This window comes from Capricornis sumatraensis, chromosome 2 (genome assembly GCF_032405125.1).
Source record: "Capricornis sumatraensis isolate serow.1 chromosome 2, serow.2, whole genome shotgun sequence".
In the NCBI taxonomy this organism is placed as follows: domain Eukaryota; kingdom Metazoa; phylum Chordata; class Mammalia; order Artiodactyla; family Bovidae; genus Capricornis; species Capricornis sumatraensis.
Window position 1 is genome coordinate 45,007,403 of NC_091070.1, and position 21,737 is coordinate 45,029,139.

The following is a 21,737-nucleotide window of genomic DNA, read 5'->3' on the forward strand; positions in this document are numbered from 1 at the left end:
TGAAAGTTTCTAGATAACCAGGATGACCAAATGACTACAGATGGTGATTGTGGTACTTAATTCTTAGGTAGCTTCAAGAAAAAAATGCTGATTCATTTAACTGGGTGAATAGTTTTCTTTTGAGTATTCAAGTAGAATAATTGCATGTTTTACGATTCATATCCCATCATTTTACACTGTTCTTGCCAAAACATGCCAACCTTGTGTAAAAGTAAATATAAAATAGGACTGTCCTATCAGGTAATATCTCTGTTGGGTTTGAAAGACTGACCAGGGGTAGGGGTGGGGGATAAAATGGAGGGGACAAAGGTAAAAAGGAAGGCCAGACTCTAATATGTGAATACCTAACCTTCAAGTGAACAGCACTTGACAATCAGAATATTAAATTAGTATGTTGATAATGGGAAATGTTGATGTTCATTTCAAGGGCACTGAAAAGACATGTGGTTCTTAATGAATCTGATATATCAATGGTCATTTAAAGCATGAAAACAGCATGTTAACAAACTGCATCCCTAACCAAAACAGTAATGAAGCTTTAATAATTTTTCTCTTACAATTTTCTCTACATGAAAAAATGCTATGGTATATATAGTGCTCCTCTTTTTCCTAGTTCCAGAAAGAAAAGCAAAATATATCTAAATAATAGCTACCTTTCTAATTACATTACTCCAGCCAATACACTACTGTATTTCCTTGCCATCCTCTGTTAAATATATATAAGAATATTGGTGAGGGAAAATCTACTACCAAGCCTGCACTTATTTCCTTTAATATAATTCTAATAGTTTTTAGAATATAATAATAATACATCAATTTATATGGGAAGAATGTAGATTTTTCTAAAACCTCAAATTTTAAGGCAACACTTCACAAAATTTCTAAGCAATGTAAGACTAGTATTGACAATGGCAAGTTTGGAATTTTATAAAGAGATTAGGAAAGTATTTGGAATTTCATTAGTATCATTATTAAATTTATTATTTTAACAATTTCATTATTTTAATCGGTTGGCATATTAATATTTATACCTAGAAAATTGCTGTATATAACATAAGGAAGAAAAACATTTCCTTCTGGCATTTTAGAATGGAATAGAAGGATTAAGAAGAACTCAATTTGGTCAAAATCTTACACAAAAACTCTTTCTCAAGTGATTGTGTAATAGAAAATATGCAAAACTAAGTAAAACTGAAGGAAGATATCTTAATATGGCTAATTACAAATAGAAAAAATATATAAAATATATAGTGTTGCTTTTTAAAAATCAATTAATTTATTTATTTTCGGCTGTGCTGGGTCTTCATTGCCGCACAGGCTTTTCTCCAGTTACAGTGAGTGGGGACTATTCTTTGTTGCGTGCGGCCTTCTCATTGTGGTGGCTTCTCTAGTCGCAGAGCAGAGGCTCTAGGGCACATAGGCTTCAGTAGGTGTGGTGTATGGGCTCAGTAGTTGAGGTTCCTGGGCTCTAGAGCACAGGCTCAATAGTTGTGGCACAGAGGCTTAGTTGTTCCGCAGCATGTGGGACCTTCCTGGACCAGGGATTGAAGCTGTGTCTCCTGCTTTGTCAGCTGAATTTTTTTTACCACTGAGCCACCAGAGAAGCCCCTACGGTGTTGTTAATATGATCATAATGCAAGTCATACCATGACGCTGCCATGAGCAAACCTGCTTTAGACCTTTCTAACTGGTATCACCATGCAATAGTTTCTAAACAGTGAAATGTCACATCACCTAACACTTGGAGAATATTCTTACCATTAACACTGGACTGGAGAGAGAGATTTATCTGGCTTTCAGCTAATCTTAAAGGAATTGTTTAATGAAAAGCCTGATACTATCTCCACACCACAAAGACAGAATTTTCTGTGCTAAAATTTCACTTTTGTGAGTCAACTGTATAATTTGTTATGAGAAGTCCCAAGGTCATTATTAGAGTAACAAAGAGGGATTTGGTGTCTCAGTTCCACTGGCCTATGATATATACTACCTTATCAAAACATGATCAGTCCTTTGAAAACAGACAACTACCAAAATATAAATAAGATTCCCTAAAAAACAAGATTAATTTTATTAATATACAGTAGGAAAGATCTGTGATCTGAGATTTGGACTGGGTCATTTGCAAAGGCAACTCATTTTTAATGAGTAAAAAATTACATAATGGAAAATTTATTAAAGACAATTATCAGAGAAAAGTAAAAGATTCTTAAAGGATATACTAACTTAACCTAATTTAAACTCTTTTCAATATTTATTCAAAATCTCTGATCACCTGGATGTACTTTCTGGAGACAGCATGATAAAATCCTTTACCTCTTAATCCTTCGTTTTTTTTAGATGTCAACCAAGGTCAAGGACAAATGTTTTGCTTTTTCTAAAGCACAGTTCAAATTACCTCTTGCTCATGAATTTCACACCAAGATATTTTTTGAGCTCATTTTCAGGCAATTCACTCTTTTATCTTGTTTCTAACTCCCCTAACGGTCGTCAGGAACTCTGTACACTAATGACCTCAGACCTTATCTTTCCATTTCTATATTAGTATGTGCCAACAGAATATGTGAAACTAATGAGACTCCTTGATGTTCTAGTAAAGCAAACTGGGCATCTTTATAGATGTATTTTAATACTGTAAGCATTCAGTATGCATGTTTTTTGATATTGAGCTTATCTTAATGATATTTCAATATTTTCCATTATCTAAAATTAAGGTTTTTTTTTTTCAAAATTATACTGAAAAGTGGATATATCTTTCTATGTTAAGTGAATATCGTTTGGTGGATATGATAACTGGGCAAGTTTGTGAAGAACTGAGCCTGTTTTTTGTAACAACCATTGTTATGCATCTTCATGATTATTACTCACAAATGTGATTATTATCAAAGAAAGAAAACTTTGAATAAATGATTACATCATTGTGCTTTTTTGATTAAAGTATGAAACACACAGACTCCTGACTCTCAATTATGTAATAGAATTTCCTTTTCATAGCTTTTATTCATAACAAAATCCACTGTTGCTAATGTCCTTGAGAATCTAGAAGATGGGGGGAAAAGGATATTAGAAAGAAAGAAGGAAGGAAAGAAAGAAACTGGATCAGGTGATAAGCTAGGAAACTCAAATAGGAAGACCAGAAACATATATGTCTATGTCTATTGAAATTTGTATTTCCCAAAGTAAGGCCTAACATAAAAACCCTGATCTGACTCCATATTTTATACCATCAGTGTAAACTTCTTAAACATTTGTATTAGTAGCCACTGACTTGTCTTTTGGAAAGAGGCTGACAGTAATCACACACCAGGACCTGGTATCATTTTTGCAGTTGAGGGCTTATTTTATCCTCAAATCTGCTGGAATAAAAAAATGAGAAAGATAAAATTATAGGATCTTAAGGTTCAAGACGCTGCTCTTATTCCCCTGAGGTGTTTTACTCACCACTAAAACATTGGCACAGAGTCAGACACAGCTAGTATTCTAAAGAACCTTGTTGTTGTTCAGTCACTCAGTCTTTGAGACCTCAGACTGCAGCACATCAGGCTTCCCTGTCCTTCACTATCTTTAGGAGTTTGCTTAAATTCATGCCCACTGAGCTAAAAAATCCTGTTCTGTTGTTCAGTTGCTCAGTCATGTCCAACTCTTTGCAACCCCATGGTCCGTAGCCACCAGGCTCTTCTGTCCATGGGATTCTCCAGGCAAGAATATTGTAGTGGGTTGCCATGCCCTCCTCCAGGGGATCTTCCCAACCCAGGGATCGAACCCAGGTCTCCTATACTGCAGGCAGATTCTTTACCACTGACCCACCAGAGAAGTCCAAATTCATTTCTACTTGATGTTATTGGCCATATTTAGCAAGCAGGTAAACTTGTTTGCCGTCCTGAGGGTAGATTCAGAATAGCTTGCATTTGTGGCTAATTGTCATAAATCAGTTTACGTACTCTGCACAGATTCCTCATTCTTCCCTAACTCTGATCAGCAGGGCTGTGCTGTTAGACGCTCTCAAGTCGGAGCCTCAGGAAACCAGGCAGCTTCTGGTGTAAAGTCTCACCCTTGGCATTCCCCGGGTCTGGGCCAATTTATCCATCAATTTCAAGAAACTACACAAGGCCACATTCAGAGCTAAAGAAATAAACTGTGTAATACAGTATCCTCGTCTGTTTTAGGGATCCTAGGATTGGGACTGGAAAAAAAAAATGGTCCAAAGATAAACCAAACAGGAGAAAGGGAGTGAAACGGTTTCACAGAAAACGTAGGTCACTAAATCCTTATTTAAACTACCGAGATGAGGCTCATAGTGAAGGCAACACTGATAGGACTAGAGTGCACAGTAAGAACTTAAGAATTTGTGTGAACTCACCAAGATATGGAATTACAGTGTCGCTAGTTAAAATTTTATCATTTCTTCGAATTACATAAAACAAGTAAATTTTCAGAATCATCTCAAATACAAGAGAGGATATCTGTCATTGGAGCTTGCTCAGAAAGAAGTTGTAAGGTGCTGTTTTGGCATATTTGTCTCTATTTGGCCCTCAATCCACTCTTAAGAATTGGTTTATATTTTCAGGCATTGTACCAAAGCAGTACTAAATCTCTTTAAACTTAAAGGCATTTGTCATTAAGATGGCTGATTTCAGCAGAAGACAATTGAAAAATACTTGCCATATAAGGAGAGGGAGCATTATCGTCGGAAACACTGTAGAATGACACTTCAACTGGAAGAGTCAAATGGGTGGGGCAGAAGACACCACTTGCCCCTACCTCTGCAGTAAAGCCATCAACAATGCCGAGAGGATCTAAACGATAGTTCAAGACAGACTCCTGGGAGATAAGATAAAATAAATTTTAAGGAACAATTAAAAGTTAACACGTTCTTTCTATTTAAAGAAATATGTTAACTATGCTTTCTGGCACTAGGAGAGTGGTCACTGCCATTGCCATGCCCTCATTTCAAAAGTTCATCTGACCAGAAATCAATTTCCTCCCACATCAATCATATAAAGTTTGGCCTTCTTACTATTCCAATCTACACTGAACTATCTTTAAACTTAACCACTGTTTAGACATAATTATGTAATAAGTTATTCTTATCTCTGTGAAGAAAAATATGCTCTACCAGAGCAAGTATAATATTATGAATTTTCTTATTCCTCACAGAGTATACTCCTAGTGCTAACCACAGAGAAGCACTTGAAAGCTTGTTAACAGGTTATATTACAGAAGTTGCATCAAAACAGAAAGTCAAGTACTCAGCTTTGACAAACAAGTGCTTCTTAAAAACTGCTGTATGTGACATATGTTTTATTTTTCAGTTTAATTTAAAAAACAGCAAATACATGTTGGGGAGAATATTTAAGAGTATATAAATAAAAGCAGTAGAGAAGCTCCTTATCCATCTCTCCCAAGTTCATTCACTGAGGAAACCACTCTGTTATTTAATATTTATCTGCTCAGGTATGAGAAAAAAGTAAATCTTTTCACAAGTTCTCTTTATGCATACATCATGAAATGTGAGTAGCATTTCTTTGATTCAATAATTCTTTGAAAAGAAACACTCCAAGCTCTCATGAGTCTAAATTTGAAAGAGACATCAGCAATTCTCAAGTTCCATGGTCAAAAAGACCATGTCAATGATCCAAAGTAGTCTCTGACTTTAGATTTTTAAATGAATATACTAGCATGCATGCTTGGAGAAGGAAATGGTACCCCACTCCAGTGTTCTTGCCTGGAGAATCCCAGGGATGGGGGAGCCTGGTGGGCTGCTGTCTCTGGGGTCGCACAGAGTCGGACACGACTAAAGCGACTTAGCAGCAGCAGCAGCATGCATGCTAGGCCCTATTCAGTGTAAAACTACAAGAAAAGGAAATAAAACGCATACAAATTACAAAGTAAAAAATAAAACCTTTCCTATTTATAGATGATTTGGAAATCTACATACAAAAATCTCCCCCCATGAACAAAATTAATAAGCCAGTTGAACAAGGTGATTGGTGGTTATATATGTGTTTATGCATGCATGCATGCTAAGTTGCTTAAGTAGTATCTGACTCTGTGCAACCCTATGGATTGTAGCCTGCCAGGCTGCTCTGTCCATAGGATTCTACAGGCAAGAATACTGGAGTGAGTTGCCATGTCCTTCTTCAGGATATGTTTTCATACATGCATATATATACATACAACATACATATGTACACACACACACACACACACACACACACACACACACATCGTTGTTGTTTAATTGCTAAGTCGTGCCCAACTCTTTTGCGACCCCATGGACTGTAGCCCGCCAGGCTCCTCTGTCCTACATGCATATATATACATACAAACATACATATGTATATATACACAACACACACACATATATATACACCAACTGCTATTGTTTAGTTGCTAAGTCATGTCCAACTCTTTTGAGACCCTATGGACTATAGCCCTCTAGGCTCCTCTGTCCATGGAATTTCCCAGGAAGAATCCTTGAGTGGGTTGCCATTTCCTTCCTGACCCAAGGATTGAACCCACGGCTCCTGCAGTGCAGGTGGATTCTTTACTACTGAGCCACCAGGGAAGTCTCAGTTCAGTTCAGTCGCTCAGTCGTGTCTGATTCTTTGCGACCCCATGAATCGCAGCATGCCAGGCCTCCCTGTCCATCACCATTTCCCGGAGTTTACTCAGACTCGTGTCCATTGAGTCCGTGATGCCATCCAGCCATCTCATCCTCGGTCGTCCCCTTCTCCTCCTGCCCCCAATCCCTCCCAGCATCAGTGTTTTCCAATGAGTCAACTCTTTGCATGAGGTGGCCAAACTACTGGAGTTTCAGCTTTAGCATCATTTCTTCCAAAGAAATCCCAGGGCTGATCTCCTTCAGAATGGACTGGTTGGATCTCCTTGCAGTCCGAAGGACTCTCAAGAGTCTTCTGCAACACCACAGTTCAAAAGCATCAATTCTTCGGCACTCAGCCTTCTTCACAGTCCAACCCTCACATCCATACATGACCACAGGAAAAACCATAGCCTTGACTAGACGGACCTTAGTTGGCAAAGTAATGTCTCTGCTTTTAAATATCCTATCTAGGTTGGTCATAACTTTTCTTCCAAGGAGTAAGCGTCTTTTAATTTCATGGCTGCAGTCACCATCTGCAGTGATTTTGGAGCCCAAAAAAATAAAGTCTTGACACTGTTTCCACTGTTGCTGCATCTATTTCCCATGAAGTGATGGGACCGGATGCCATGATCTTCGTTTTCTGAATGTTGAGCTTTAAGCCAAATTTTTCGCTCTCCTCTTTCACTTTCATCAAGAAGCTTTTTAGCTCCTCTTCACTTTCTGCCATAAGGGTGGTGGCATCTGCATATCTGAGATTATTGAGATTTCTCCCGGCAATCTGGATTCCAGCTTGTGTTTCTTCCAGTCCAGCGTTTCTCATGATGTACTCTGCATAGAAGTTAAATAAGCAGGGTGACAATATACAGCCTTGACGTACTCCTTTTCCTATTCGGAACCAGTCTGTTGTTCCATGTCCAGTTCTAACTGTTGCTTCTTAACCTGCATACAGATTTCTCAAGAGGCAGGTCAGGTGGTCTGGTATTCCCATCTCTTTCAGAATTTTCCACAGTTTATTGTGACCCACACAGTCAAAGGCTTTGGCATAGTCAATAAAGCAGATATAGATGTTTTTCTGGAACTCTCTTGCTTTTCCCATGATCCAGCAGATGTTGGCAATTTGATCTCTGGTTCCTCTGCCTTTTCTAAAACCAGCTTGAACATCAGGGAGTTCACGGTTCACGTATTGCTGAAGCCTGGCTTGGAGAATTTTGAGCATTACTTTACTAGCATGTGAGATGAGTGCAATTGCACGGTAGTTTGAGCATTCCTTGGCATTGCCTTTCTTTGGGATTGGAATGTGTGTATACACACACACACACACACACACACACACACACACACCCATAAATACATACAAAATCATTCATTTATTCTTTGGCTGTACCTCATGGCATGCAGTTTCTTAGTTCTCTGACTAGGGATTGAAACTCTACTCCCTGAAGTGGAAGCAGGGAGTCCTAACTACTAGACTGTCAAGGAATTCTTTAAAAACACTGTTGGTGGGAGTGTAAACTGGTATAGCTGCTATGAAGAACAGTATGGAGGTTCCTTAAAAAAATAAAAATAGAGCTACCATATGACCCAGCAATCCCACTGGTATACCTGGAGAAAACTGTAATTCAAAATGATACACGCACCCTAATGTTCACTGTTGCACTATTTACAATAGTCAGGACATGGAAGCAACCTAAATGTCCATCAACAGAGGATTGGATAAAGAATATGTGGTACATATATACAATGGAGTAATACTGAGTCACAAGAAGAATGAAATAATGCCATTTGCAGCAAAATGGAGGGACCTAGAGATTACCACACTAAGTGAAGTAAGTCAGGTAAAGATAAGTAAAATATAGTACCACTTAGATGTGGAATCTAAAAAGAAGGTACAAATGAACTTATCTACAAAACAGAAAGAGTTAAAGATGTAGAAAAAAAACTTATGGTTACAGGGGGTAAGTGGGGCAGGATAAATTGGTAGATTGGGATTAATATATACACACTACTACATATAAAACAGATAACTAAGAAGGACCTACTGTACTGCACAGGGAACTCTACTCAATACTCTGTAATGACCCATATGGGAAATGAATCTAAAAAAGAGTAGATATATGCATATTTACAACTGATTCACTTTGCTATATAGCATAATCTAATACAACATTGTAAATCAACTGTATTTCAATAAAAAAATTTTTAATGTCATTTACAAGTACAATGTTTAAGACTTTTCTAATTGAAGACTACTAAACCCTTGATATACTTGATCTCAAGTACAACAGTCATTAAATAAAGCAGCACATGTATGAGAGACCATTTAACTTTTCAAAAATAATCTCATTTTAGAATAAATTAAGATTTACAGAGAAGTTGCAAATAAAGTACAAAGAATCATTTGATTTTGAAAATCAACCTCCTTTGATGATGAATCAGCTTCTATCAGCCCATCATCAATCCCTTCTGGATCCCAGAGACAGTTTTACCAGATAAGATGTGGTCAAGTCTATTTTCCAGGTAGAGTAACGGATACCTCCATCCAACCTGATTTCACCCATGTGCTCCATCTTTTCCCACCAGCTACCCAACTGTACGTTATCACTGCCAACAATCTCCCAACTTCACTTGTCATGAAAAGGAAAGGGAAAAGGAAAAAAGAAAAAGGAAAAATAGGAAAGGAAGGAAAGAAGGTGATTTCAAGGCTTTAGAAAAATATAATCTATTTATTTCCTTTTCAAAAACAAATGATACAGCACCATGGATCTAGGTTAAGAAACATCAACTCTTAAAATAGTTTTAAAAAACATTACCTCAAAATTTCCTAAGAGACTAAGACTTGTTACAGGTGGAGCACTAGAACTGAGAAGTGGTTTTTCATGAATATCTGGATCATCTTCAATGTTTAAACATGGTTGAGGACTATTTAAAAACAGAACAAAAAATTAAAAAAGAACAAATCAGCAAATGGGCACATTAACAATAATGTTTTCTAATTTACTTTTGTACAAAACTAAATTAGGAAGATCTGATCAATTTTACTTAAAGTATCATAATAAAAATTTAATGTAATCAAATGTTAAGATATGAAATATCTTAAATTCTGGATTTTATAATCTTTGTTATTGTATTTGATAAAGAATATATATAAAGCATCCTAGATTTCAAGGTGGAATTTATAACATATCACATAGAAGCATCTACTGGAAATATATAGTAGTGTAATGTAGTCTTCTTGGACTGCAAGGAGATCTAACCATTCCATCCTAAAGGAAATCAGTCCTGGGTGTTCATTGGAAGGACTGATGTTGAAGCTGAAACTCCAATACTTTGGCCACCTCATGTGAAGAGCTGACTCGTTTGAAAAGACCCTGATGTTGGGAAAGACTGAAGGTAGGAGGAGAGGGGGACGACAGAGAATGAGATGGTTAGATGGCATCACCGACTCAATGGACATGAGTTTGGGTACACTCCAGGAATTGGTGATGGACAGGGAGGCCTGGCGTGCTGCAGTTCAAAGGGTCAGAAGGAGTCGGACATGACTGAGCGACTGAACTGAACTGAATGCAGTCTTCTATATCAATCTTCATTTTAAGTTAAGAACTAGAATACAAAGCAAAATTGTGTGACTAAGGAATATAATGAGAGTATTATTTGTCAACATGGAACAAACTGCCAAGGCTGTTTTGCAAAGGTGTATAAGACAAAGGAGGAGGTGAATGACCAGAAGCAGACAAACCCACTTAAATGTTAAAACCAATGTTAAGTGTTTGTTTATTATGATACCATTATATAGTTAGCTATGCATCTCATCTTTAATAACTGAGTGTGTGAAATCATCTTGAAAATGATAAACTGAAAAATAAGATTCCTGTTAAAATTTTTATTTTCAGAATCAACATCATTTACTATGAAAGGCTAGAATTTTCTATAATATTATTTCATATATACAAATGAATTTTGAGATAAATACCTTCTAGATGATAAGCTTTTCAGATGCAGGAATGAAGAATCCAGATCAAAGCAACCTGATTGTGCCTTTCTTTGAGGAACCTAAGGTTAAAATAATCACTTGTTAGGTTTCAAAAGAATTTCAAAAGACTGTATTTTTTTCTTGAATTGATCAAACAAATTTCAAATGAAAGCTAAGCATATCTTAAAAAATAATACAACTTCTCTCTTAATAGTGTACTTAAAATCACCCTTTTTATTACATATAGTCCCTATGTCTTCATTTTATTAACTAGTTAAAAAATAAACAAACGATTAATAAAAGCACTTTTACTGGTTTTTTTTTTTTTTGGCCATGCCTCGAAGCTTGCAGGATCTTAGTTCCCTGACCAGAGATTAACCAGGGCCACTGCAGTGAAAGTGCCAAGTCCAAATCACTGGACCACCAGGGAATTCCCTAGGTTTTGACTTTCTTTAAGAACCAGACCGGGGACTTCGCTGGTAGTCAGTCCAGTGTCTTAAGATTCTGGGCTTCCAATACAGGGCCCTGGGTTTGATCCTTGGTCAGGGAACTAGATCCCACATGCCACAACTAAGACCCTGGTGCAGTCAAATAAATAAATAAAGAATCAGAACCAGTTTTCTCTAAAACCAAGTTTTACATGTAATCTTAATATAGAATAAGATTTTTACTTTTTACTTTACATACTTCTGTATTGAATGTGGTAGAAATAAATGATTTATAGCTTTACAATAAAAGGGGGCAAAAGAATTAAACGGTGATGGGAGCCTGGGGTCCTGGCAACTCCACTGTTCCTTTACCTATCCTTACCCCAGTGCACATTTCTAAGATGCCTGGCTGGGGCTTCGCAGAGAATAGGTTTGAAAAATACTATTCTGGATTTTCAATCACTATTGTACACCAAATTACATTTAAGACAAACCACCAACTAGCTCAAAATATTCTAAAAGTCAAAGACCCCAGTGTAAATTAAAAGGTAAAATCACATACAACATGCAGATTAGATGAATTTGTCTCTAAAATTAAAGTTAAATATGTATTAAAGTATCTGAGTGATTGGTCTAATTTGTGAAACAGATGATACTGAAAGTCTAAAAAATCTCAATATTTTTGAGAGTTGTATAAGTATACCATGCTATATTTTGGAGTCAGAACTTAATGTGAAATAGTCAATCCAAATTCTCATGTCTTCAATTCAGGAACATTTTCTACTTTAATTTCTTCTAATACTGCATTTTCTTTATCTAGTCTTCCTTTTGGAATTTCTACTAGGCTTATATTGAACATTTCATTTTATCCTCCAGGCCACTTTCATACTGTACCATCTGTCTTTCCTTCTGCACTTTATTCCAGGTGCTTTCTTAACATGTGTCTATCTATTTATTAAATCTCTATTCAGATGATTTCAGTCCACCATTTAATTCATGTATATGGGTATGTGCACATATGTGTACACTTCAATTATATTTTTCATTTCTATTTTTCCAATTCCACATGTACTGTTATCTCAGTTCCCTGTCTTTATCTTCATTTATATCCTGGAAAATTTTACAAAGAATTATTTTTAATTCTCTTTCATGCTGCTCTGATAACAAGATTCCTAAATATGAATTCCCTTCCTTCTTTCTCTTGTTGAGTCTTTTAAGGTGATTTGTAATTTTAATTCCCCTGAGATCATCTTTAGCAGGAGCTATTGTTGAAAATAAATCCTTGGTGCCATGGGTTATAGATGTGGGATAATCTCATGTTTTCTCATATATAGCACAAATTTGGAGCCCCCTATCTTGGGGTGATTTAGGCTTAGGTCCAAATTCTTTGGGGGGCTTGTTTTCCCATCTAATCTATACCTTCCTGTTGTACCTTTTAATTAAATAGGTGATTTTTCCCCCTCCTCTCTCCCATTTCTAGAATGGCTGTCCTCTTCTGTTCTGGCTTTATGGAGTTTGGTTTTAGGTCTCAGCTATGATTGGTATAGACCTGACTCCTGACCCAGCAGGAACATTAAATCTTAGCATTATATTAGATTTAGATATTCTGGAAAGCCATAATTAATTCACCCCTAGTTAGTATTTAGAAATGTGTCTTTCCTGCTCATATACTATATTATGTATTTAGAAGTTGTATTATATTTTATCCAGTATTTCTGTGTTTAGGAAAGAAGGATCTTGTATCAACTCAGTCCACCATATTGAACAGAATTCTGCATGTAGTGGTCTTTACACCAGCATGATGCAAGTTTGTTTCCTGATCACTTGGGTATTTTGAAAGCACCTCATACATAGGTCAAATATTTGGGATTATTTTATATCGTTTGGAATTCAACTTCTCTAAAACAAATACCTAAGGTCCTAGATACAATTTAAATCTAGATCTCTTATTCAAAAATTATTTTTTAAACATATGCTTTGCCTTTACTTTAAAAACTCACATAAAAACAAAAATTATTTTATATTAGTAGCAAAATAACAGCTTACCTTTAGTTTAACTGAAATGGCAGCACTAGTGACTAACTATCAAATGCTTACCATATGTCAGGAATGATACTAATCATCCTCCTAACACTAAAGCAGACATTATCATTCCCTTTTTACAGATGAGGAAACTGAGGCTCAGAAAGATAATATTTCTCAACTAACGTCACGGAAACAGTGTCAGACTTTATTTTGGGGGGCTCCAAAATCACTGCAGATGGCAGCCATGAAATTAAAAAACGCTTACTCCTTGGAAGAAAAGTTGTGACCAACCTAGATAGCATATTGAAAAGCAGAGACATTACTTTGCCAACAAAGGTTTGTCTAGTCAAGGCTATGGTTTTTCCTGTGGTCATGTATGGATGTGAGAGTTGGACTGTGAAGAAGGCTGAGCACCGAAGAATTGATGCTTTTGAACTGTGGTGTTGCAGAAGACTCTTGAGAGTCCCTCGGACTGCAAGGAGATCCAACCAGTCCATTCTGAAGGAGATCAGCCCTGGGATTTCTTTGGAAGGAATGATGCTAAAGCTGAAACTCCAGTACTTTGGCCACCTCATGCGCAGAGTTGACTCATTGGAAAAGACTCTGATGCTGGAAGGGATTGGGGGCAGGAGGAGAAGGGGACGACCGAGGATGAGATGGCTGGATGGCATCACTGACTCGATGGATGTGAGTCTGAGTGAACTCCGGGAGTTGGTGATGGACAGGGAGGCCTGGCATGCTGCGATTCATGAGGTTGCAAAGAGTCAGACAGGACTGAGCAACTGGACTGAACTGAACTGAACATCACATGGCTAGAGAATAACTGGTGTGACTCCAAAACAAAGCTGTTAACCATTACACTCAGATCTGTATTTGTAAATGTAGAAAGGGGAAACCTCTATATCTCAAAACAAGATGATTAATTATACAGGTCCTAAGTCAAAGACAGCCACAAATCTGAATCCCAGATGATTCAGCTGGTAGTGTCAACAAGGCTCAGTACTATAACACAAATCTATTTATAAAAAATATACTTGACACTTATTTTCCTTACATTTAGTAAGAATTAATATGCTAGACATTAAGAATTTCAGACAAATTTTATAATCACAACATAATAAATGCATTTTATCCACTTTTCCTTTTTCCATATTAACATTTAGCTATTAAGTATATCAAAAGGTAAAATGATTTCCCATTAAAAATTTATTTTGAAGTATTTTAATTTAAAATTTTCAATTAAAATTTGGATAAAATTATTTGCAAACATTTTACATAATAAGAGAAAAAAAAATAAGAGAAAAACACTTACAGGACTGGAAAGAAGAGGCAATCCAGTTCGAGGATGAAAGGCTCTGGTTGAGGTTCCATCCAAGGAATGAAAATTATGTTTCTGCCAGACACTTGAATGTCTAAATGGTATAGTTTTCTTCTAGGAAAAGAATTAGATTTTAATAGTAACATTTAAGTTTTTTGTTTTTAGATTTAGTCTTAATATGTACTGAGGTATTACATCCTTGGTGGTAAAGTTAATGACCTATAAACCTATCTATACACACATATTCATTATTTGTTGTTAAGTCGCTAAGCTGTGTCCGACTCTTTTGCGACCCCATGGACTGTAGCCTGCCAGGCTCCTCTGACCATGGGATTTTCAAGGCAAGAATACTGGAGTGGGTTGCCATTTCCTTCTCTGGGGTATTCTCCCAACCCAGGGACCGAACTTGCATCTCCTGCAGTGGCAGGCAGGTTCTTTATCATCTGAGGCACAAGAGAAGACCACATACACACATTTATATACACTTTAATTAGAAAACAGAGTTTAAGAGTTTTTTCTAGATGCTGAATAAACTCAAATAAAGAAAGTACATCTAATGTATGCCTTGTTGTTCAGTTGCCCAGTTGTGTCCGACTCTTTGTGACTCCATGGACTGCAGCATGTCAGGTCAATGTATTTTATACTTAGTCTAACATTAGTAAGCTAATATTAAATTCTTTTAATTTGTGAAAAAAATAACTTCTCATAGTTAGAAAAAATTAGTACAATATTCTAAAATACGAAACTATGTCAATAGCAAGAGCCCTCCTCAGAAAATATAATTTGGTAGTTAGTGCATGATACAAGAATATAAATGTGAATTTTAAAATATACTTAAAACAGTCACAGTGCCATGTTTTTGAAGTGATATAAGAAATAGACTATTTCTTAAGAATTTATGCAAGTTTATACTCAGAAATCAAAATTTCATGAAAACACATGAATATAAATCAGAAAGAACTAATGGGTCCTGGCTTTATCATTTCCTAGCTTTATTACCTTGGGCACGTTATATAACCTCTCTAGGCCTAGAGTCCACATTTGCAAACTTTAGCTAGTAACAGCACTTAATCTCACATCATAGCGAAAGGATTTAGTAAGCCAACATGTATAAAACACTCATAAGAGTGCCTTAGGCACATAGCAAAGGCTATATAATCACATTTAAAGTACTGCTAAGTCACTCCAGTTGTGTCCAACTCTGTGCGACCCCATAGACGGCAGCCCATGAGGCTCCCCCCATCCCTGGGATCCTCCAGGCAAGAACACCGGAGTGGGTTGCCATTTCCTTCTCCAATGCATGAAAATGAAAAGTCAAAGTGAAGTCACTCAGTCATGTCTGAGTCCTAGCGACCCCATGGACTGCAGCCTACCAGGCTCTTCTATCCATGGCATTCACCAAGCAAGAGTACTGCAGTAGGTTGCCATTGCCTTCTCCAATATTTAAAGTAAGAACATGAAAAAAACTAATCACAGTGGCTTGAAAAATACCATGGTCAAAGTAAGCCTCCCTATAATGTACCAGAAAGGATCATGAAAAGCTAGTATTCTTAGGGTCAGGGTAGGTTTTTGTGACAATTAACGTTTTAGTAAATTGGAAACTGAAATTTGATTAAACCCATGTGTTAGAGGAGAGGAAATCTTCTGTTGAAAAACAGCAATTGGCAACATGGCATAATTTTAAGACTCTAATGTCCAACAAGACTAATCTGCCTGATAAAGAAGATGAACCAAGGTCATTCAGATTTGGATCAAGGCAGTTAAGTAGTTTTCCATATAACTGAGATATAAATTTGTAATGCTTTTTAGAGAAACAAAGGAAATTTAAGTCTAATAATAATTTTCTAAAGTTAAAAAGTGGTTTGGTGGACAAATAAAATGGAAATAACTTAAGTATGTCTGATTTATGTAGTAAAGTAAAAGTTTAAAAAATGTTTAAAAATCTACAATTTAATTATTACAACTATAAGCAAAAGAGATTCATCATTCTTACTTTAAAATTGAGGAGACTGGAAGTTTTAGAAGTGAGTGATTTATTCAGCTTCACTCAAGACCAAATTTGTCAGGGCTGGAATGTAGGTATTTTGACCACTGGTCAGTGATTTCACTAGATATTCCTTAGCTGGGCAGAGGCATAACACAATGGGCACTCTGGTCGTAAAGGGCCAGAGTTGCTAACAAATAACACATTAAGCTAATGATACAAGTTTCATTTCTGACTCCTTTTTACTCTCCAGCAACCGTTCCCAGTATTGAAATAAACAAAAAAGGGCAAGAGGAAGAATTTACCTAGCATTTGCTCTTAAGTGGGTAGTTTATTTATAAGGATGTTAATACTAGATCTGTAGCCAGATAGTCTGCTCTATAGACAATGGGCACCTTGGGCCTTTATAACAAGATTTTCTGTAAACAAAATTCAAACCATAACAAGTATTTGAGGATTATATTTGAAATGTTAGATATTACTTACCAACACCTCTTTATTTTTTAGTCGTTCACATGTGGACAAACAGTCTTTTATATTCTTTCTCTGAGAAGAGTTTTGAGAGTTTTCATCAATCGGATCTTCTTTCTTATCCTGTTCATTTCTTAATTGGTCTAGCTTTTTGCATTTGAAACCTTCACTATCTTTAATAAAATAATTTTCTATATTATTAAGTTGAGTGTTTTGTTCACATGGCTTAGGCCTTTTTGGGTCTTTATTTGAGCACTCGTTTTCATGTTTACTCAGATATCCAGACATTTCCAACACAGTAACTTTTACTTTCGAGTCATTTTTTTTTGAATTATCACACTGGTGATTGCTAAAAGATTCTGGATTATAATTTTCATTTATTATTTTGTCCTTATACTTATTTGTGTAAATCTGTTTGTCAATACTGTTACAATTTGAATGCTCTTTATCAATCTCATCGTTAATTTCTTGCTTCTTAAATTGACACTCAGAACATGTGTTTTCTAACCTGATTGTCAAATCAAAGTTATTTTCTTTGCAGTGAGATATATTTGAAGGGGTCATTAAACCAGTAGCTTTGTTCTGTGTCTCCTGAAACGTACTTTGGATTTCACTAGGATTGTCCTTATACAGATTTCTTCTTGTTTGAGGTTGCAAAGAAGGCTTGACTTTACTGTTGCAATTAAAAGAACTAAAATATTTATTAGATATTGAGTTTTTCCCTTCACTGATGTCATCTAACAAGGAAAATTTTGTATTAGAAATGGAAACAGAGGTGTCATCCTTGTTTTTCTTCAATAAATTTTTGTCTTCATAGGAACTCCTAAATACTTTAGAAGGAACTGAACTGGAGTCCTGCATATTGAATGATTGCCGGGGCATGTGAGATGCCATTGGATCAATATGCTCCAAGTGTTGAGCAATCCTTGCAATGATATCTTGCCGTTCTTGGAGTAAAGAGCTTATCAAAGGATTAGTCTCACCAACAGACTGACGAGAATGAAGACCATTAGAGATGCAAGTGTCATTTCGAGGAGTTTCTGGTTTTACTCGAATCTTCCCTTCACTGGTATCTTCTGAAGAAGTGAGCTCTGGACTGCCAAAAGAGACAGAGAATGTTTCTTTACATCTTCGTACACTTTCATTTTCTTGTGAAACACGGAAAAGTTTTGAATTAAGTGAACTAGATTCTTGCATATTAAGTGGATGTCCAGAAACATGGGAAGTACTTGGATCACAATGAATCAGATGCTGAGCTATTCTTGCAATAACTTCTTGCCGCTCCTGAATTAAAGAGCCTATTAAAGGATTAGTCTCACCAACTGACTGCCAGGAACTCTGGCGACTAGAGTCACTGGAATCAACCACTGAAAATGATTTTAAGGTTCTCACTGATGTTTCATGTGACTTTTTCTCTCCTATACTATTGAAGCCTAAAATATTGCCTTGAGATGTTCCATAGTCAGATTTACTACCAGTGCCTGGATATAGCTTGACATTTTTGACAGCTGCACTATATTCTGGAGTTGTGCCATTTTTTGCATGTAATATTATGCTTTCAGGTGCCATGGTCCAAGTTTGTTTGCTGCAAACACGTTGTGAACTGTCTGTACTACAGTGATCTGCTTCTGTAGAATTTCGGTGCTGATGGGTTTTAAGTTCATGTTCTTGAATTCTTTTCTCATAAAGGCCAATGTTAGTGTGAATACTACAGGTCAAAACTGGATAATTAGATTGTCTGGGCAAGGACTGAACGCTGACTTTCAAGGCCACATTGTGAGAAACATTGGGAACAGGAAACACATGTTCAATTGGAGTCTGTGAAAAATTCCACTGTAGGTCTACATCAGCAGCACTGATTCTAGAATCACACAGAAAAAAATGGAATCAATGGATTATAAAACATATAATTATTATATATTATTTTCAAAACTTTAAATAATCATATACTTACCTTTGTTTGCACTAATTACTATTGAGATTTTAATCTACTTTACCATGCATGTCACTCTAACAAAACCAATATAAATAGACTATGACTGCAATACAGACAATCTTCTTTTTAAGAACATTATAGTAATAAAGCACTAAAGTTAAAAAATAGTGTAATTCAAAATTAGTTGTCAAAATAGAAAAAAGGAACTTTCCATTTGCTTCTAAATAAATGAATTCAGTTAATTCTATCATAATTATATGCTTTCTGTGAGGTGATTTAGACATACTCTCTATCTCATGGCTACCTGCCTAAAGAGACAGTTAAGACAGCTGTTCAGCAGCTTGTGTGTTTACAGTTTTCAAGATCTAAAAATTAAGTAGGTTTACCATTGTGAAAATTCAGCAGCCCAGAAAGTTTTTCCACTTTATTTATAATGGTGGTATGAATTCATTGTTGGTTCTACAAAGTAAGCTCAAAAGTTCTCTGAAAACTACTCTACACCAAATTTAACCCAAGAAGCAAAACTCATCTTGAGTCATATCATATCTAAACTTCTCTAACGAGCTTTGAGAAAAACTTGAGTAAATTTTATCCACTTACATTCAGAAATGAAGGAAGTAAACTGCTTAAAAGGTCAAATACCATTCAGTAGTTAACCACTGTAGCTGAACACGCATGGTTCTTTTTCTGCCCTAGACATACCTGTAAAGAATATTTCGTGGAGTAGCACCATGAGAAACACTCAGCCAAGCACTTAATTGAGAAAAAAACACAAATGAGCGGACAGCCAACAGGAGAGTCTTCTCTTCAATAAATCGATCACCACTCCTAAGGAAAGTAAAAAAGCATCATCTAAATGTCAGCAAGTATAAAATGACTGAATTTTAGAAAGGAACTGGTAAATATATCACTCAGGATATATGCTTTCAAGAGTGTGGGAGTACATTTACAAGTGTCACTTGAAGTCACGGAAGTACAAAATAGGTAAATTTTACTACATAAATAGAAGGATTCAAAGACATATCATTAAAGTAATTTATAGAAAGTAATGGAAAATCTAATTTACCAGGGACAACTTCAAACTCAGGTCGACTTACTGTCGAGGAACTGGCTCCAATATCCATCTTTCTAATAATAACGCGTCTTGTTTAATAGCAGGATCATTTAGATCAATTCCTTCGGTGGTGGGCCCATCATCACTGTAGCAGCAGTCTGGTAGTAGCATCACTTCCACCATGATTGGAAGGTTATTCTTCCACAACAATGCGACCTCAGACCTAGTTCGTCTGGCTTGGCGACACTTGGAGAAGATGGAGGTAAGCAAAATGGCTCAATAGCCCATCCAGTTTTATACTTCAATTCGAAAAGTATAATTGTAAAGCAGACATCTGTATGAAAATGAGTCGCCTATTCAAGGGCTTTGCTCAGGCTTGTCTATTTAGGTTTCCTCATTGACCAATGCATCAGCACTATTAACTCCAGAGTGTGGGGATTAGTAGCTAACAACAATTATGATGCAAATTTTCTTGTGGGAGGATATCTTTGCTCTATTTTGTGAAAAAATAACTGCCATGCACAATGTCTGACAGGCCTCAAGATGACCCAGCCTTGTCTCATCTTGATATCATTAATTATAGATGAAAGATTCAGTCTAAGAGCAAAATATTAAAAGTTCGTTTTCATTAAACACTCAAAATAGACAAGATTTTAGAAGTTTAAAAATTTGGACTACACTTAAAAAACTAACTGGCAGAAATATCTTTACAGCAAATTATACGCTACATACCAAAATAAATATTTTTAACAGTATTATACAGAAACATTAATGACAGTAAAAAGCATCCTCCCATTAATGTGGGGAAAATAATAATAAACATAAATTGAATAAATAAACAAGAACATAAAGTTGATGAACCAGGGCTGAGACTAAAACTAATGAAATCTAATTCATAGTTAACAAGGATCATCTTAAATCTGATGTGTGTGGACAAAGGTATGAAATTGGCAGCACACTTACCTACTGATGGAAAAAATATGTACTATACTTTTCTTTATGTTGTAACCAATTTTATACTTAAATGTGAATGTTATAATTATAATAAAGGTGATGATAGAATTTAAAATAATTTATATAAAAGGCAGATAAAATGCATTCAACACACAATTCTCACCTGGGCCAGCTTGTCACTACATTCATGTTTGGTAGTTATTGGGTAACAGGACTGTGCTGGAGGACAATGGAAACTTTCTGTCCGACCTTTAACAGAACATTCAGGTGTTCGTCCTTCTGTTATTAACAAGGCCAGGGAGACCAAGAACTCCTCTGCATCATACTCAAAATATTCATCCAGAGTATCTAGTATTAAAAGAAAGAAAAGAAAGAAAGATGGGTCCTTGCTTTAAGGTATCCTTGATAAGAATTCATTTTTTAATATCTACAAAAACTAATACCACAGCCCAAATTCAATTATATCCACCAACAAAGAGTGAAGCTATTTCAAGTCCTAAAAGATGATGTTGTGAAAGTGCTGCACTCAATATACCAGCAAATTTGGAAAACAGCAGTGGCCACAGGCCTGGAAAAGGTCAGTTTTCATTCCAAACCCAAAGAAAGGCAATGCCAAAGAATGCTCAAACTACTGGACAATTGCACTCACCTCACACACTAGTAAAGTAATGCTCAAAATTCTCCAAGCCAGGCTTCTACAGTACATGAACTGTGAACTTCCAGATGTTCAAGCTGGTTTTAGAAAAGGCAGAGGAACCAGAGATCAAATTGCCAACATCCACTGGATCACAGAAAAAGCAAGAGAGTTCCAGAAAAACATCTATTTCTGCTTTATTGACTATGCCAAAGCCTTTGACTGTGTGGATCACAATCAACTGTGGAAAATTCTGAAAGAGATGGGAATACCAGACCACCTGACCTGCCTCTTAAGAAATCTGTATCCAGGTCAAGAAGCAACAGTTAGAACTGGACATGGATTAACAGACTGGTTCC

At 36.2% G+C, this 21,737-nt stretch overlaps 1 protein-coding gene across 1 annotated transcript in view; it reads right to left on the minus strand.

Annotated features, from left to right (window-relative positions):
• ATOSA (atos homolog A) overlaps nt 1-21,737 on the minus strand; it is an 85,231-nt gene that overhangs the window by 6,211 nt on the left and 57,283 nt on the right. Inside the window, exons 2-9 of the mRNA XM_068964367.1 lie at nt 20,908-21,092; nt 19,834-20,036; nt 19,439-19,564; nt 16,816-18,661; nt 14,340-14,459; nt 10,575-10,654; nt 9,415-9,523; nt 4,663-4,821 (exon numbers count right to left, since the gene is read on the minus strand). Coding sequence (XP_068820468.1) covers nt 4,663-4,821; nt 9,415-9,523; nt 10,575-10,654; nt 14,340-14,459; nt 16,816-18,661; nt 19,439-19,564; nt 19,834-20,036; nt 20,908-21,092 — 2,828 coding nt within the window. The remainder of the gene's footprint in view (nt 1-4,662; nt 4,822-9,414; nt 9,524-10,574; nt 10,655-14,339; nt 14,460-16,815; nt 18,662-19,438; nt 19,565-19,833; nt 20,037-20,907; nt 21,093-21,737) is intronic.